This window comes from Numenius arquata, chromosome 2, assembly GCF_964106895.1.
Source record: "Numenius arquata chromosome 2, bNumArq3.hap1.1, whole genome shotgun sequence".
NCBI classification, from domain to species: Eukaryota; Metazoa; Chordata; class Aves; order Charadriiformes; family Scolopacidae; genus Numenius; species Numenius arquata.
Genome location: NC_133577.1, coordinates 66,528,588 through 66,547,051, shown reverse-complemented (window position 1 = coordinate 66,547,051; position 18,464 = coordinate 66,528,588). Strand labels below are relative to the sequence as shown.

Here is an 18,464-nt window from a genome sequence, read left to right as displayed (position 1 = left end):
GGGTGTCTGGAGAGGCAAACCAGTCGGCCGTACATAGATGGTAATGACTGTCACAGGCTTTAAAATAGTTCACTGCTGTTGGCAGAGTGTATTTAAGACACTAATTATTGCTGTAATAGAATGGAGTGATTGTCCATCTCCTCTGGGACCTGCCTCTGGCAGAGAGTTGTGCACATGGCTCCCAAGGAAAATGGAAACCCCTCAAGCACAGGGAAAGAGAGACTTGTTTACAAACATCTCCTGATCAGTGCGTGTCCTGGAGCGTGTCTTCTCATCTTCAACAGCAGTTTGTCCTAACCTCCCAGCAGAAATGCATGAAAGCACTCTAATCTGGCTACCCCGAATTCCTCTTAAAATTTGTTAAACTGACTCAATTTGTTATGGCAGCAAGCTGTGTTTATTTACTCTGTGCTGTGTAATGGTTTATCAGCTCCTGCCTTATCAGTGAAGATGCAGAAAAGCCACTAGTCCCTCTTCAACTGCAATGCTGCAGTTTGCAAAGATCCCAAATGCCATCTCGTTCCTTCTTACCCAGCAGCCCAGTCTGAGAAAGTAGAGGAGGGTTTCTGGTGCGTGTTGTGGGTGGCATACAAATTTCCATGAATATAGTGATGCTTATTGAAAATGTTAATATGCCAGGGCATAAAAGGTTACGCTCCCTCCAAAACCTCAGCTCTCTTAAGGCATCAAGTGCAAAACTAACTCAATTTGAAAATCCTGAAAATCTGTCTAATACACAGACTTGTAACAATATCCTGTGCCATGACATTATTCAGATGGACATAAATGGACATGCTTTTTCTTTGGAAAGTAAAGCTAGGAATGGGTCTGAGTTTGGCTTTTAAGTAAGTAGCAGTAAATAAATGCTGGCAACCTTTTCTGAGGTGACATCGTGTTGAGGCTGATACAGAAGTCTGTTTTGCATTGTGACCGCTCAGCGGTGGGGCCGGGCCACATGTAACATCATGAGCGAGCACCTTGGCCTGATGAAGCTCCACCAGATTTTGCCTTGCCGTGTTTCTCCGTAATGTGGGCCAGAAAAGATTGGTTTGATAACTAGGAAAGACACGTTTGTTTCTTTAGAAATAGTGAACAATCAGAATTGTAAGAACATTTTGAGTAAAATTAGATTATGTTGTTAAGGGATGTTTTCTTAAATAGAAACTGTCTTTTTAATCACTGCCTCTGTTAGGAGAGAAGATGGATTTTCTATCATTTTTCCTCTCCTTTACTCCCTCAGGATGGGGAAGGGGAGGAAAATGGAGGGATGTAAGAGAAATGTATCAAATGGCTGGAAACCTTAAAAATGTGGGAATGTTCCATTTTCCATCAGAACTGGGAGCTTAGAAAGATTTGTGGGGAAATGAGAATGTGCCTTTTCCACTGTTTACAATGAAACATTATTCCAGCTCTGTAAGCCTCCCTGCTTTTGGGTTGCTGTGCTGCTGGAGATGTTTGTTTTTCAGATGAGAAGAGAAACTGATATCCTAATTGTTTGTGGTCATTTAAAAATATTTTCACAAAAATTTAGGCCAGTTTCATCCCTGTGTCTTGGCCCAGCGCCCATCCGGGAGCTTCAGTCCTGCCTGCCTGGAGTCACATTTAACTTCAGTATCTTACCCCTTCTGCCACAAATAAAATATGATGTTGTCAGTGCTGTTGTAAGGGGTGGCATTTTGACCCCAAAGAGGTATGTTTGCAAGTGGCAAGTGAAACAATCCTCTGTCTACATGGCTTGACATCTCTTGGGCATCCTTTGTTATCGTTTTAATAAACCTGCGAAAGTACCATGGCAACTGGGTGTGATAACAATAGCCAAAGCAGGCTCAGATGGAAGAAATACTATGCAGGGTAGAATATAATTTCATTTCTTTTTGACTATTTGCCGTCTTGGTGCTGTGTACAATGTAGATTTTTCCATTTGCAGACCAAGGAAGGGTTTGTCTGTTCTAAGGCTGTTGCAATTTTGTTTGATTTCACGATTGTTGGAATAATCTCCAGCCCCTTGCATACAGAAGTATTCAAACTTTGGTATATGTGGTTTGAGGGGGATGCACTTTTGGGCAAGTAGGTGCCAAGCATCAAAAGGCTGGCGGGGAGAAGGGGATGTTGGTTTGATTTTATTTATTTTTTTTTTCTCTCCCCCCGCCTTGTTTTCTTTAGCCCAGTTGCACACATGCTGTTCTTGTTCAGTCTTCTAAAAGCACTGCATGCTTTCCAGAGGGCAGCATGGTTCCCCGTTTCCATTCCCCATTAATTTCCTCTCTATTGAGAATACCAATTAATGAAGATTACAACAATTTGAAAGGCTCCCTACTTCTCGATCATTTCTGTGGCCATCTCATGCAAGCTGTCACCAGCCCTAGTAAGCTGTGATGGGATCAGCCGAGAATCACCCGGTGCCTCCTGTCTTCTGTATTTTCTCTCTGTGCTGGGATGTAAAGAGAAAAGACAGAGAGGTCTAACTTTAATTGCTCAATATTGTGCACATAGGAGAAATCCTAAATTGTAAGTTAAACCCAGCTAGAGGGATATTTTGTATTGCAGGAGTGATGCAGTGAACTGTGAAACTGTTCAATATGTGTACGTACTTGCTTAGTTATTATTCATTTATTGCTGAAGCTGGTAGAAAGTCACTTCAAAAATCCAACATTCAAATGGGAGATGAAGATTTCTTAGTTTTCCAAAGGCTGGTGCATAGAAACCACATAAATATTGATCTTGGGTTATTTCTTTAAATTAGCTGTTGAATTGCCCCTCTTCTACGTTAGCATCGCTTTATGGTATTGCCTGTGAGAGCAGAGCTAATTTTTTTTTTCCTCCTCCCATGTAGTAAGTGGTAATTGCCGAAGGAAAACATTACATGCGTTGGCAGTCATTCCCTGTATTACATTACCTGTTTTCTTTTGCAGGTTTCTAACTTATTCCTACCTTCTGGCCTTCAATGCGTGGCTTCTGCTGGCACCGATCACCCTGTGCTACGACTGGCAGGTCGGCAGCATCCCTTTGATTGAGTCTGTCTGGGATGTGAGGAACTTGGCCACAGTGTTCCTGGTGCTGGTGATGGCGTTACTCAGCCTGCATTGCATAGCTGCATTCAAGGTAACACCAAAAGACACACAATACAACATTTTGTTTATTAAAATCTTTTGTTTCCTACTCTTCAGGTTAAAACATTTAGTAAGCCCAAGTTTTCCTCCCAGATGCATTGGATTGGAGTGAAAAAATTCGTACCGCTATGTAGCTAACGCAGGCAAGCTTAACAGATGAAAATGTCCCTCTAGTTGAATGTCAGTCTCTAATTGGTCTGATTTGAGGGCAAAACTTGGCCTGGAGTCCTGCGTTCAATTACTGCTAATGATCCAAACCCCACTGAAGTTGTTAAGAGTCTCTGCCTCTCCCATAGTCATTAGGCTCTTTGTCACTGCTTCAAACAGGACTGGGAACTGTCTTCTGCTGAGCCATTTGAAAATGAAATCAATTATTGTATTCATACCTTTACTATGTCTCTAAAACCTAAATGTTGGATATAGAAGATTTCCCATCAGCAGAGTAATGGAACACAGGAAATGTGAAATGACCTGGAAATGGTTATTTAGTGTATATAACATAGTGGTAAGCCAAACTTCACAATTCAACAGCCGAGATCTACCATTAATCATATTGCAAAAGTGAAAGTGAGGTTGCACTAGACTTGTGGGAGATCAGATATTAACTTACATGAAAGGGGTGTCTTTGTGGATCACACAGGCAATTGCTTCTGTAGTTGTGTTGTGGAAGCTTCTTTAGGAAAGGTGTTGGTAATAATTTTTGAAATAGTACAAAAGTTTCTCTTCCTTAAACATACATCTCATTCAAAAGCATAGTAGGGGAGTAACATTTTTTTAATACCTAAGCTATGCTAAAATGTGCAGGTCATGTATGGGCTTCAGTCTACCCTGGCAGTCTTCTCTGTGCTCCTGATAAGAAGATGGAAAATGAACCAGTTTGAGACTGCAGAGTCATTAATTTAGATTATACATTGACAGAGGCTGTATGGGAAATATGGGAAAATATCCTATTAGATATTCACTAGTTCTACCTGCAGGTTGTACATCATCTTGTATTCCTCCTGCTTTCATTACTCACTGCTAGAGATATTCAGAAGTGTTTGTATTAGACCTAATCCTGTTCTCAGGGAAGTTAATGATAAAATTCTCATTAGCCCAGTACTGACCACTTCTGAAAAACCTTATCCCATGTTCTTTGAAGTTTGGATTGCTTTTTATTTCTTCTCCTGGCGTCAGAATTGGAACTCTGTGTAAGATTAATGTCATTGGTTTGCTAGGAAAAAATCTTTCAGGATTATCCAAAGACATTTTGTGTTATTTTATTTTGGGTAAAACTATAATCCAGAAGGATTCCTTTGGGTAACTGAATTGTGTGTCTTCTGTCAAACTGCAAAACAAAATGTTCCAAAACACTTTGTGCTTTAAATTTCTGGGTTTTATCACATTTTTATTCATTTTTTTTTTCTAAAAGGCAAAACAATTCAGTATGGATTTATGAATACCACTGTTTGATTTGAAACTGCAGCTTCTACTTTTTTTGTGAGAATAATTTTGCTGCTTTGCCCTTAACCACTGTTAATGTTGTGTTAAGCAACATGAGTTTTGCTCTCCAGGCATATACTTACTGGATGCTTTGAAATTCATCTGTAGATTCCCTTGTGCTTACTCTTGAAAACCCCAAACACAGAATAAGTTGGATCCTAAGTGTCTAACCTAAGTAAAACCAGGACTATCATGTATTCTTCACAAAGTGCTCTAATAAACACTCAGCTCACCAGCTTCTCAGCACACCCACTGTGAGCATGGAAGTGGTAATTGTTCCTGGGGGTCAACTTGATATGCCAGCCCTAGGTATTATTAGAGACAGCCGAAATATCCTGCTTTTCATGAAATTCTAAATGTCTGAAACTACTTTCTATTTTATTTTTAGTGATTCTCATAACAACCTAATTGTGATACCACTGTGAAGCGGTACAGGGATGATCGCGTTGTGCTGAGTAATATGAATTATTGAGGAAAGCAAACAGTAGGAAGAGACACATTTCCTGGAAATAAATTATCCTGTTTGGCTTCAGACACTCTCAGGAATGTCTTCTACAGCAAGGAGAGGGAAGTTCAGGACACATGAACTGTAGGCACAATTCATTATATTAGGCTCTTAAGCAAGCTTCTTTCCAAATGCAACAGTGGTGGCCTTTGGTATATAACATTGCCCTCCCCATTGGGAAGGACCATCTTTCAGTCAAGCCCCAGACAGGCCACTTTTTGCTATTTTGCAGCTTGTAGGTGGCATGAGACGCATCAGTTGATTTTTCACGTTTCATAAAATGTAGGATGTTCTGCTTTTCTTTTTGAAGTGAACACACGAAACTGTCTTAGTAGCCATTTTTCTCTCCTCCTTCATTGCAAAGCCTAACCTGGAAGCAATAGCTTGCAATTTTCTAGGGAATGGTTTTAGAGTGAACAGGCACGGAGTGTGTGCGCCTTTCGTCTGAGCATGTAGGTGGGCAGGGGTAAGAGGACAAAACCTCATATTCAATCTCATTGGCACTAATGCTTTCCTTTCTGTGGCACGGAGAATGGAAATTCTAGAAAAGATTTTGGCAGAAGTGACGACATTTGTGCAGTGAACACCGAGCTGATTTTCAGTGGCAAGAGAGGACGCGTGTGCATCCACAAAACAAGCTCACAGGAGACTTGCAGAATATATTACATGGACTGTAATTAGAGAATGCCTGTATTGGATTTCTGCCTTTGTTGCCATTGAATTTTAAACAGGGCTAATTTGTTGTTGACGTTTGTGATTAGGGTAATAACCTTGTTGGCATGTATGTGTAGTGCTGATAAAGGACATCTAAGGCATGAAGCTTTCTTGTTCTGTTTCGTTTTGTGAACGTTTTACTGCAGAAAGAGAAGAAACAGTGCAAGATTTCTACCCATAAGTGCTTTGCTTGGAACATGTTTGTTACTAGATGGGAGTTTTTATGCTGAAGACAGCAGAAACGGAGAAGACAGCTCTCCAGTTTGTTATTGTTTGGACAGAGAAGCCTCCCTCCTCATCCTGCATGTGCACTTTCACTGTTGTTCTCCTTCTTACGTAATGAGGAAGTCGCTTGAAAAATTGCTTTGTTAATTCCTTGTATACAACTTCCATTAGCTGAGTTGTTTCACGTGTGCAGTGCTAATCCCTCTTGCTTATCGGCCAAAGAGCTCCCGGTGAGCAGCTCCCCAAGAAGGACTTGTTGCTCTGCACGGTATTTAGGTGCACAGCCATGCTTGTCTCTTCCTGCAGCCATCCCCGTCACACGGGATAATTAATGACTATCCTCAGGAGGCCCGACGACAGTAACCAAAAGGCCTGCTCCTTGGTGCACCTCCCACTGTGGGAGTAAAAGGCTTTGTTGTCATCTCTGGCTAAGATTTTTTTCATAGTGACTTGCGTGCCAAAGTTGCAGTCCATCGTTAAGCAGCTCTTTGAAGCCTTTTGAGACTTGATTTCTCACCCCGCAGGTGCCCAGCATGCTCTACAGATTGGCCTCTCTTGAGCTGTTTTAGCCAAGGCACCAGGAGTCACTGGTGGGTCTCAAAATCCTCAGGTTCTGCTCAGCTCTTTGGGGTGAACTTCCTCACCCAGCCTGGCTGGGCTTCGAGTAGCGTGCCAGGGACGTGACAGAGGCTGGGGATGCTATTGCAAATGCCTGCATCCTATAGAAATAATTATAGTTGGGAAAAGAGGGTGAGATTTGTTTATTGCTCATTTTCAAACACAGCCTCAGCTGCAAAGAATAGACGTGGTTTGTCTTCCAGCTTTGTGACTAGGGAGATCACAGAGGTAACAGTGAAATGGATGAAGCAGTCTCTTTTTGGTTGCCAAGCACGCCAGTTGCAAGGCCAGAGAAATAGTCTTGTCTGATGCTTCCAGTGGCCACTAGCATACCCAAGGGCCCATAACGCCGTCTTTCTGTGCTGGAAGAAACAGCGAGCACCTGGTGGACTGGAGAGAGGACAGCAATTCTGGTCATATCGTCAGGATGGCAGTTATTTCTTTGACATGTCATAATAATTCAATGAGCATGAAAGGAAAATCCTTCAGATGTTTGAAACGCCACTCTGCATGGCATTTTTAGGTCACTGCTTAATTAGCAGTGTGATTAAAATGCAGTTTGTCCTGTAATTGTAGCTGTGAACATATGTACAGAGCACATGATGGATCGGATTCACCTTTCTATGTGGTACTTGATATATGGAGGGCTTGATAGTGGGGAAACTCGTGTGTGTGATGGGGTAATTCAGAGGAAGGTGATCTGGAAAACTAATTTGGGACAGTAGCTTTTGTCACCAGTCTGGGGGAATTATTGTACCTCATACTGCTTGGCCCTCTTACGTTTATACTCATGACCAACTACTATGGAGGGACCTTATGGTGGTTCACAGCACCTTCTACTTGTTCAGCAGGAATGCATAATGATGTGCCACAGCTTGCTCACGTCTGAGGAGGGAGTGCTACTTATGTTTCACATCAATTTAAAAAAAATCTCTAGTGTTCTCTAGGATATATCTTTTTAAAGAACATGCTTTGCTGCTGTGTGAGACATGGCTACCTATGGTACAGGAAATTGTGATGATTTTCAGGTTGTATTCATTACATGCAACTGAGATACGTATTATTATCCTGTTCTTTCATATGCTACAGTTGGTTGTTTTTTACTTCAGGTCTAATTTTAAGGTACTGCTACTTCTGTGTTTTTCTGCATACTGCATCCTAGCCAAGATAAGGCATTTTATACCAAATTATTATGACTTTAATTTGTGCTGTAATTGGCATCATATTGCCATTTATCTGGTCGTTTATATGTATGAATATCATCTAAGCATATTCCTCAGTCACTTGCAGACTATATTTCTTAGCTGACAATGTTTAATACCATCAAGGAGAGGAAAACGTTTGTGTCTTCTCTTTGTGTGCATGTTTCTGTTGTTTTTGCTAGCACTCATTATGTGTATTTTGTCGTGCTATTTGCTTTACCCTGCACTCCTGAGACCTTTGCCTCATTGCCCAGGTTTGGCATTTCATTAATAAATCACAGGTTATGGACCTTTCTCGGGAACGGTTGCCTTTTATAATATTCTACAGTAGTATCAGCACAGTTAGAACGTATGCCTAGCAAAATTCATGTGCCACAACACTTCCAGAACAATACCTGCTTCAAAGGCACGGCAAGGTGAATAAGGCTATTTATCGACGGAGTCTATCTGACAAGCTGGAAACCACAGTCATTTTCATAAAAGGTCCATTTAAAATAAATCCTGCTTTCATTTTCCTGAGGGCCCACTTGAATTCCTTCCACACACAGAGAAGGTCAGGACTGATGTTCTTAATCCTTAGCAGCGAGGTTTTTTCTGTGCTGCTTCTGTTGTTAGTGTTTGCTGCGGGGAGAGAGTAATAAGCCAGAAAGACTCTGTTTAGTGAAAGCTGGAGGGAGGGATGGAGGGGGGGAGCCCCTTGTGTGTGCCCTGCCTGCCTTGCCGGCTGTGTTTCTGCTCTGTCGAGTGCTGCAAACAGATCAGCTGTGGGTCCCTGGTGGGGCTGGAAGGAACATGAAAGCCTTCCCAGGGTGTTTGCTGTGCCAGGCAACAAACAAGCAAAAGAAGAAACCTTTCTCAGGTTTCTGTCTGTATGCGATTGCCATTCTGAATTAAAAAAGCAAACACAAGAACTATCAGCATACCTTCTTGCATCAGATTTTTTTTTTTTCTTGGTAGATGTTTGAAATAACTGGTTTGGAGTGTGGTAGTCTGAGTAAATACAACCATGGGTGAAGTAGTTCTGATTTGGCTCACCATGAAGATATTCAGCATCTTCCAAACAGGCTCTTAACTCCTGCAGGAGTTTGTCACGCTAGGCAGGTAGTGCTCATAGGGGTAGGTAGTTCTGCCATTTTCAGCATATTAACACTGAATTACTGTATTTTTCATAGATACCCTTTTTGTTTTCTACCATTTTATTTTTCTGATTTGAGTTAATATTTCAAGACATGCTCAGAACTGAAAGGTTCTGGAGTGTCACAATAATAGGGTGAGAAGGAGAGGGTAGGAGGAATGAGGTCCAAGATACTTACAGTTGAGGGAAATGATGCTACTCATTGTTCCTAGTTGGTCTGAGTTAAACATTAGGGTGCCAAACTATTGCGTGATTTTTATCAGGATCCTTTTGATCAGTGTTACCTCCTAAGAGCGAACTCTTTGTGAACAGAGTTGCTTTTACAAAGATCGCGCTGTTACTTACCACAAGTGGTGTGCATGTGTTTAAATTTTACCTTTTTTTTTTTTCTTTTTATTTTTCCTCCCTCCATGTAGTGACGCAGCCTGTGGTCACAGAATGAAAGGGAAGAGGGGAAAAACAACCTCAAGGTCAAAAGCATTTTTTTAATTCCTGGACCAATTTATTGACTTTCCTATTTCCTTTTGGAATGTTCCACTTCTCTTTCAAAGATGCGTGTACTCCTGCATCCTGCTCAAATCATCTCATCAAGCAGAATTAGAGGCTGTAGAGATTAAGGATTGGGAAAATGAGTTTATATCTTCAGGGGATTTTAGAAACCTGAATAAGAAAGACTGTAGACACGCAGCTGAATGGATGGGTAGCTGAGGTCTACAGAGAAAAAGAAAATAGTAGATATCAAAATTTTACTTTCAGATACTAAAATAAAAAGTGAAATGTCGGTAGGATACACTTCTGTGCCCTGATGTGGGTTATGGGATTGCAAAAGAGCTGCTTTCCACTCTTATTCCATATTTTAGAGCCTGATTTCCAGAATTTCTGAGCATCCACAGTTCCTACTGAAGTAAACAGAGTTTTTAAGCACTTTCAGCATTCTGAAAAATAGGCTGTTTTACCTAATGGTACAGACCAGTGCTTACTTCCTTCTGGAAATGGAAAGTGGATGATTTCATTAGGGCAGTCTGAGGTATGTGCCAAGGATTTGTCTTCAGATAATCCCACATTAGGAAGCCAATGATACTTTCAGGGGTTTTGATTCAGTTTCTGACTGGCGCATGTTTTCCTGAACACTGGTTCCTGAATAGGTGCTGCTGCTGGTAAACTGGAAAGCAGTTTTTGTTGCTGCTGCTGAATGCTGGAAATAGGACCAACATGTCAGTTAATAAGCAGTGGGCAGTGAAGGTCAAAATAGTATTATAAATCTCCATGGCTTTGGACTATCTGTGAAGTACAAAATTTGCTTAATTCTAGTGAGTAGTGACTGTGGGTGATGTTATCAGAACTAGATGATCACCAAGGAAAACTGAGCTATTTTGGGAAGACAGTGAGTTGCTAAGCCTGGCATTCAAGCAGCTGGCGCTATTGAAGATGCTGATTTTTTTTTTTTTTATGAGATGAAAGAATAAAACTGATAAAATGTAGTGATTACAGAATTTGTGGCTCTTTTTGTAGGAGCAAGCTGATTAAGCCTGGTGTCTGCGCCAGATTGGAAGCTGGGCAGTTACCTATTCCTTACTAAATGTTTGAGTTTTTCAGACCATCTGTTGATATCTGACTTTTGGCACCATTCACTTGGTTGTGGTGGCACACGCAGCAGAGCGAAACAGCCATAGATCCACAGGGCCTTCCTGTTTGGCCACAGAAAATAAAGATGTACATCACTTGAATCACAGAATACGGGAGGGACCTTAAAGATCATCGAGTTCCAATGCCCCTGCCATGGGCAGGGACACCTCCCACTAGACCAGGTTGCTCAAAGCCCCATCCAACCTGACCTTGAACACTTCCAGGGATGGGGCACCCACAACTTCTCTGGGCAACCTGTTCTAGTGTCCCACCATCCTCGCAGTAAAGAATTTCTTCCTGATATCTAATCTAATTCTCCCTTCTTCCAGTTTGAAACCATTACCCCTCGTCCTATCACTACACTCCCTCATAAAGAGTTCCCTCTCCAGCTTTCTTGTAGGTGCCCTTTAGATATTGGAAGGCTGCTATAAGGTCTCCCCGGATCTTTCTCTTCTCCAGGCTGAACAACCCCAACTCTCTCAGCCTGTCTTCATAGCAGAGTTGCTCCATCATGTCCCATCCTGATTTCCACTGGTGACCTTAAGGATGGTACATGAAGCATGGCACAACTCTGCCATGGCCTGTCTGTGCCTGCACCAGTGAGGTGGGATGGGGGAGCACCCAGTGCTTGCTTCTGCAGGCTTTGCATCAACAGATTTTCTTCCAGTGAAGGAAAGAATCCTTAGGGTTGATTATCTTAAGTTTGCTTTTCATCACCTTATGTGTAATGTAAATTTGACGCACTTCTACGTTGTTCCTTTTATCTTTAATACTGTATATGTTGGAAGTGCAAGAGTAGATGTTTACAGATCCTGACCTCTTGTCAGGTGAGATGCTGACACTGGTTTGGTGCAGGCCAGTGAGGAGTCATGTTGCCAAGCTGCTTGTGGCTTCATGAGTGACTGTTACAACAGGAATATATGAATTAAGTTTGCGTGCAGCCTGCACTAAGGGCTTGCGCAAATCAATGTTAGGAATAAACCTAAGAAGTGTAATCCTGTGTCTGTAGTCTGTAGACAGCCAGGTAGCTTCTCTGAATCTGTCTCTCTTTTTATGGATAATGCACTTGCTTCCTAGGCCTGCAAGCATTTGAAAATGTGTAATAGCATTCGTTGCTTTTATACAGTCCTGTACTACTGGCTTCCCTGAATACCAGCTTTTCTGCATTTGCAGTCAGATGTTCCAAGCATAACATCTCACTGGCTTCAATGGACCATCCAGAGCTTGCTGGCAGAGGGTGATTTATGCTTTTGGTAGGAAGGAAGTCTTTACTCCATGGAGCTGTTGGTTCTCAATGGTGGAGAGGTGACACTTGCCTCATTCTCAGTATAAACTCATAGAGGAAGAAATTAAACCCATTTGATTTCCACCTTCCCATCAGACAGACAAGCATGTATAAACACCTTCAGAAACATTCCAAGGTAGAACATTCCAAGGTTGGACTTGTTTGCCCAGCTGCTGTCTTCCCCAAGGTGCAACTTTGTCTAGCCGGGGGGAAGGTTGTCCTCATGGCTCTACTTTCCAACAGCTCAGCCCTTGGAGGTGTCAGGGGATGTGAACATAAGTCCTGCCATCACAGTGTGAGACTTAATGGGTCTGGCACCTCAAATGATTCTTTCTCAATGGGAAAGATAGGGAATTTACAGTGGGTTTATGCAAATCCATAGTTTATGACAGGTATGTCGAAGTAATCTGTGTACCTCTTGCGCTCATACTTTGTGGGCTCTGGCTTGTAGAAGACTTGTGGTTTAACAGTAGTCAGCAAATATTTATTTGTGGCAAATATTTATTGTGTAATAGGGGAAGATCTTTTTCAGTTGTAAACTCAAGACTTTCTTCCTTTTCCCCCAAATTGCCAAGGAAGCAATTTCTGAGATTTATGGCTGTGTTCATGGGTTTTGGCCTTGGAGTGATTCTTTGCTATTTTGTTTGAGATAGTGTGACAACTTTTTGCCTTGCCTTTGGGAGAAGTGGTGTTCTGTAGTTCTGTGATGTCTATGAAAAGTAGCAGGTTAAAAAAAATGCTTCTTCCTTGCTTTTTGGTTTGGTTTTGGGGTTTGGTTTTTTTTTTTGGTTGCAATATAATAAAGGCCTAATTGTCATTAGAGATAGATGTTAATGTGAACCCCCCCCCCCTCAAACTATCTGCTATAAGGAATACTATTTTTCTTTGAAGTCAGCTTGTCTTTAACAAAAGGAATCATTCCAAGGTTAATTCAAAGGTGCTTCCCCCCACACCTCCCCGAGATCTCTGTGACAGATAGGAAGATGTTTTATGTTTCCAAAAGAAAGCACTATCTTTAAGAGGAAAAGACATGTCTCTCTAAAAGGAATGATCTATAATTTCTAGTCCTAGCTTTTTTATTTTAAGGAAAAGGGAAGAAAAACAAAAATGTCTACTGCTCTTTAAAAGCTTTTACTACTGCTCTGGGCACCTGGATGATGTTCGTTCTGCCACCTTTAGCTCAGCTGTCTCTTAAGTGGGCTCATACGACCAGAGTAGTTAAACCAAATGAATGGTCCCAATATTTCTCCCCCCTCCCAAAAAATGTAACAAGCTACAGGTTGGGGTTTTTTTATTTAAAAAACATGTGGAGGGCATCTTCTATGGCTTGTGTTGGATGGAAGATCCTGCTGCCCTCTGTTCCTGCAGCCCCACAGCACCAGTCCCTGATGTTCTTGTGCCATTCTGTCCTGCTTGTCTGCTCATTTATAAATCTATCAGCCCCGCCAGGGGAAGGGGTGATAAAAGGTGCATCTGCTAAGTAAATTTTGATAGGGAAATGATAAAGGAGAATACAGTTTCATATGAAACTTGTGGTGTTAGCTTTTAGCTGTCTACGGTTATCACCTGTGGTACACATGGTCCTCTCAACACATCGTGGTTGCATTTCTATCCTTTTTTTTGTTTTCTTTCAGCTGTCTAGGTGAGCCCTTGCTGGGAAGGCAGGGACAGATAGCTCTGGTGTGCCTCCGGGCCCTGCAAGGCTGGAATAGAGGAACGTGCATCTATTGGGTCAGGGCAAAGGCTGCTTTGCTCAGCAGCCAAGTGGTCAATAGAAACTATTTAGGGAAGTGCAAAATAAGATCTAGCTGTGAATAGTGTAACTTTTTCCTCCAGTAAAAATTCCCAACTGTGAGCACAGAGGCCACATCCAAACTGCCTTGTTAATGTCCACAGATGAGTTTCAGCTGACCAGTAACCCCACCACCCCACCTGCTCTTCCTGCCCAGGGGCTCTCCCCAGCCTCTCCTCCCTGGCAGGACCCAGCCACAGGGGCAGGGTGTCAAATACATGAAGTGCCTGTACAAATTTTGGAAAAGCTAATGGCTGGGTAGAGGAGAGAAACCCAAACTGAGCTCTAGAGTGACCACAGCGTGAACTCAGCAGTTTGACCTGCCGGCTGTCAGGCAGGACCACGGGTGGCACAAAATCAGCCGAAGCCTGGCCTTCGAGAACCAGCTCTTCACAAAAGCCTCTGCCTGAACCGGGTGCTTTAAAACACGTGCTGCCAGATGTTTCTTGTTTCAGAAATAAGTAGCGCCACAGAGGGCTCTGCTGCTCCGTGAGTCTGGTTTGTGAGTGCTGGGCTCCCGTCTATGAGCCCTCCCCAAGGGACCGAGTTGGCAGCCCTCAATGGCATTAGTCTAGAGCTGTGACTTCTTGTGGAGGGAGAAAGGGCACACAACACCCTTTTCTCCTTCAGCCGAGCTAATTCCCACATTTTCCTCTTTGCCATTTTATGTACTGGTTTTATTTGTCTTTCTCCAGCATTGTTTCCTCTGCTTATCTGCAATGCTGCAGCCTTGAATAACGCCGTGTCCTTCCTAGGGATGTTAACTAGAGGTTGCTTTCCCAATTATTGACTTAACGAAGAACGAATGGAGAAATATTTGATAGCTGGTTCATTTGAAAGCAGCAGTATATCTTGGGGACAGAGAACACTTTATGCATTAGCAGTGCACTCCCTTTGGCCCAATATAATTCCTTCTGCCTCTGGGTCTTTGTTGTTAAAATCCTGGGGTAGAGCAGTGGCAGCAAATGGGCACCATAGTTAGGCCAGACAAGGTGGGAAAGTGGCGTCAAATGGCAGGAGAGAAATGGAGTATATGTCCAGAGCTGGGTGAGAGGGAATCTGGAGTTCAGCTAGGACTGATAATTTACATTCAGAGCTGAGAAACCATTTTTGATCCTCTTTTTTTTTTTTTCCTATTAAATTTTCTATTGTAATTACAAGCCAAAATGACTATTACTGGGCACCTCTGCTCATCAGCTTTATGGACTGGTGTCAGCTTCAGCTCTGGGAATAATGTATTTTAGGTGGTGTTGTGACTGCAGGAAGGCACTTAGTAACTGTGATTCCAAGACACTGCAAAAGCGGATAATAGAAGCAGGTAACTGTTGTGCTGGTTAAACCAGATATTGATAAAGAAGTGTGGAGACGTGAATTCTACTCTCCTCTCTGCCTCATGTTTCCTCTTTGAGCCAGGGGAAGCCAGTGCACCTTTTCATTGATCCTGTGGTTCGGCTTCTCTAAAGTGACATCAGAACCTTCTGACGTGTACCCTTGCATTTGGCACCCATAGAAAATCATGGAATCATAGAATTGTCCAGGTTGGAAGGGACCTTTAAGATCATCTAGTCCAACCATCAAACTAACTCTGATAAAAAAAACCATCACTACACCATGTCACTAAGCACTATGTAAACCCATCTTTTGAATACCTCCAGGGATGGTACCTCAAAATGTTACTAGTCTTTCCCACAGAATAGGATGAATATATTTTAATACTGGGACTTCTGAATTTCAGACACTGGGCCAGTGGTAACTGGTGTCATTGTCTGTAGCTGTGCAAAAGCAAGACAGGTTGTACTGCTTGGCTGCTCATCGTTGATCGGGCTCTGTTCCTCTACTCAGAAACCTTGTTCAACGTTTCTAAATGTAGATCCCGCCAGTAAAGAGAAGTCAATTTGTTCTCTCCGAAGTTGAGAAATTGCCCACAACAATTAGAAAGTGCTGCAACCACTAAGTGATTCTGGTTGCATCTGTTCCTAAGCGTGACAAAGCTTCTCCCAACGGCTGCAGAAGGGGGCTGCGGTGGCTGAGGAGGCAGCCGTGTCGCAGGGCGGGAAAGCACAGATGTCTGCCTGGGCGATTCAACAGACCTCATGCTACACTTCTGGTAGCCTGATGTCATTCTTGAAGGCCATCAACAGAAAGCATGAGCTGATTCACCCTCTTGGGGTGGAGCTAAATCTGAAACTCAAGGAGGCTTGGGTCTCTCCATGTCAGGAATGGTGGTGGCTGCTGCTGCTCATGGCATCCCAAGGTGCTCATGTTGGCTGTGCAGATCACAGTTGTTTTGAATTTGCATATGGCAATTCGATTTCTCCTCAAAGAGCGAGCCAACATTAAAGTGAGCTCAAGTGAAGGGCGTTAACTGAGCTCAAGTGAAAAACATTAATTTTAACATGTAGCATGTCTCAAATTTCCAACTCTGTGTGAGTACGGAGACCTCGTGTGCAGAAGTATCGTTTCAAGTTTAGATATTGTCTCGAAAGGGATAAAATGACTGGATTAATGTGCCATTTGGGCCTAGTTTTCTTTACACAAAATGTGACTGATTGAACAGCTTTTTCTCAGTTATAAACATTTGGGATAGAACACAGAAGTCTGTGTGTATGTGTTTGTGTATTTACATACAGCCACACTGTGCTAGACATGCTAATATATACATTCACACTATTCTATACTTACATATTACCAGTGTGAGATACATCTTAAGTACTACCTATGCCATCTCAAGAGAGCTGCATACAATAGAGCAGACCTTGGAAAAGATGCCAAGGGTGGTAATACACACTGTGGTTAGTGTTTGTGCATTTTCTGGGCATATCAGAAGCACAAACAATCCATAAATGGGGAAAAAGAGTATCTCAGAATAATTTCTTTTAAATGCAAAATGTATTGAACATTATTCTAAGTTGTTTTTTTATGAATAAGATTCTCAAAAGGGGAAAGTTAGTGGTGAATTAAGTTGGATTTTTTTAGTTGATATTTGTTTAATTTTGTGTTATTGCAGAAACTGGAACACAAAGAAGTTTTGGTTGGCTTGTTGTTCCTGGTTTTCCCATTCATCCCAGCCAGCAACCTCTTCTTCAGGGTGGGATTTGTGGTGGCAGAGCGAGTCCTTTACATGCCGAGGTAACTATTGCAATTGAATTCCTTTCTAATGAGACCACCATCCCATTTTCCAAAAGCAGGCATGATTGCTTCTTCCCTTTTACAATACTGCAAACGTTATATTGCTAGTCAGTATGTTCTCTGCCTTTGAGTTTTGGCATGATAGCATGAGAGATTTTATAATTTGTTGAGAGCAGATTGTTTGGCAGGAGCAAAGCTACCCAAAATCCTTTCTTTTTTTTTTTTTCTTTCTTTTTTTTTTAACACAGAATTTTTTCTGGTGTGCTTGAAAGCTCAATACAGAGATAAGGTGCTGTTTCTTGGGGGGTGTCCTTCAAGACCCTTTGTCTTGGTAGCATTATCAACTTAAATTGTCCAATGTTTTTACCTTAAGGACAGCAGCTGAAAAGTTAACCTGTCATATTTTTATTGTGGTATTGCTCAGCTTTCCCACTAAATTAGGTGGTCAGTAAAAACAAAGGTGGCTACTGCTGTCTTAAAAGGCTGCTGGCTTCAGTTGTGGAATATGCACATGACCTCCTTCCTGTAAGCTGTTGGCTGCATACACATCTGAAAGTGGGGGATTTGCGGTTACTGAGGAGGATGAGGAAAATCCAGCCACTTCTCCATCACTCAGCCTCTGCCCTGGCATTTCCCTCGGCTTCCAGCCTCTAACAATTGTCACTTCAGCAGTTTGGGTGCTTCCAATTGCATTTACTCAACAACAACTTTGAGATGTTACTTCTGACATCTCCACAGTATCCAGACCAGAGGCTGCAGTAATCAGAGGACGTTCATCCAAGACACACCAGACCATTACCTATTTCACGGAATCCCAGGGTGGTTGAGGGTGGAAAGGACCTCTGGAGGTCATCTGGTCCACACCCTTTGCTCAAGTAGGGCCGCCTACAATCGGTTGGCTGGGACCATCTACAGACAGTTTTCCATTATCTCCAAGGAGGGAAACTCCACAACCTTTCTCGGCAACCTGTGCCCATGCAGTTTGTTCCAGCCATGGTATAAATGGTCATTCTTGGATATTGAAAGCCCAATTCTACCCTGGGGTGCAGAGGGTCAGCATCTGTTACCTCTAATGGGAAATGCCATTGTGGAGCTGATGACAAAGCACAAGTCCTCAGTTTCACTCTGGATTACTTTGTGATAACTGAAACAATAGTTTTATTCCACAAAATGCTTAAATGATATTCCTCAGAAAATGTAGATCCAAAAATCCTAAGAACGCTTATAGGTGGTCTTTTGCAAAGCTGTATGTATTTTCTGGTCGTCATTTGGGGGCTGCTCATTGGTGTAAAACTTGGGCTGCATAGGAAGTGCTGCATTTATTGCAAGCTGCTTATGCAGTTAGGCTATATCTCTGTGCTCCACTATATACTGACTTGCTTTTTGGGTCAAATCCTGCTGAATTTATTCACATCACTAGCTCTGCTTTTGTGTGCTGAGAGTATACCTGAAAGTATAGTGAGTGAAGGTTGTCCCTCTGCAAATGATACCCTCAACTAATGGATCTTGCATCATTTCAAATTAACTTGGAAATCAGATTGCTTTAAATTCATGTAACAGAAAATGAGGAAACACATGAAAGCGCAAAGCTATTAAGGAAACAGTCAGCTGAACACAGGGCTGTGTTGAGTGGTTGCATTT

At 42.3% G+C, this 18,464-nt stretch overlaps 1 protein-coding gene across 1 annotated transcript in view; it reads left to right on the top strand.

Moving 5' to 3' along the window:
* Nucleotides 1–18,464, top strand: part of TMTC1 (transmembrane O-mannosyltransferase targeting cadherins 1) — a 144,623-nt gene that overhangs the window by 67,489 nt on the left and 58,670 nt on the right. The window contains exons 8-9 of the mRNA XM_074168877.1: nucleotides 2,913–3,102; nucleotides 16,702–16,823. Of these exons, the coding sequence (XP_074024978.1) occupies nucleotides 2,913–3,102; nucleotides 16,702–16,823 (312 nt within the window). The remainder of the gene's footprint in view (nucleotides 1–2,912; nucleotides 3,103–16,701; nucleotides 16,824–18,464) is intronic.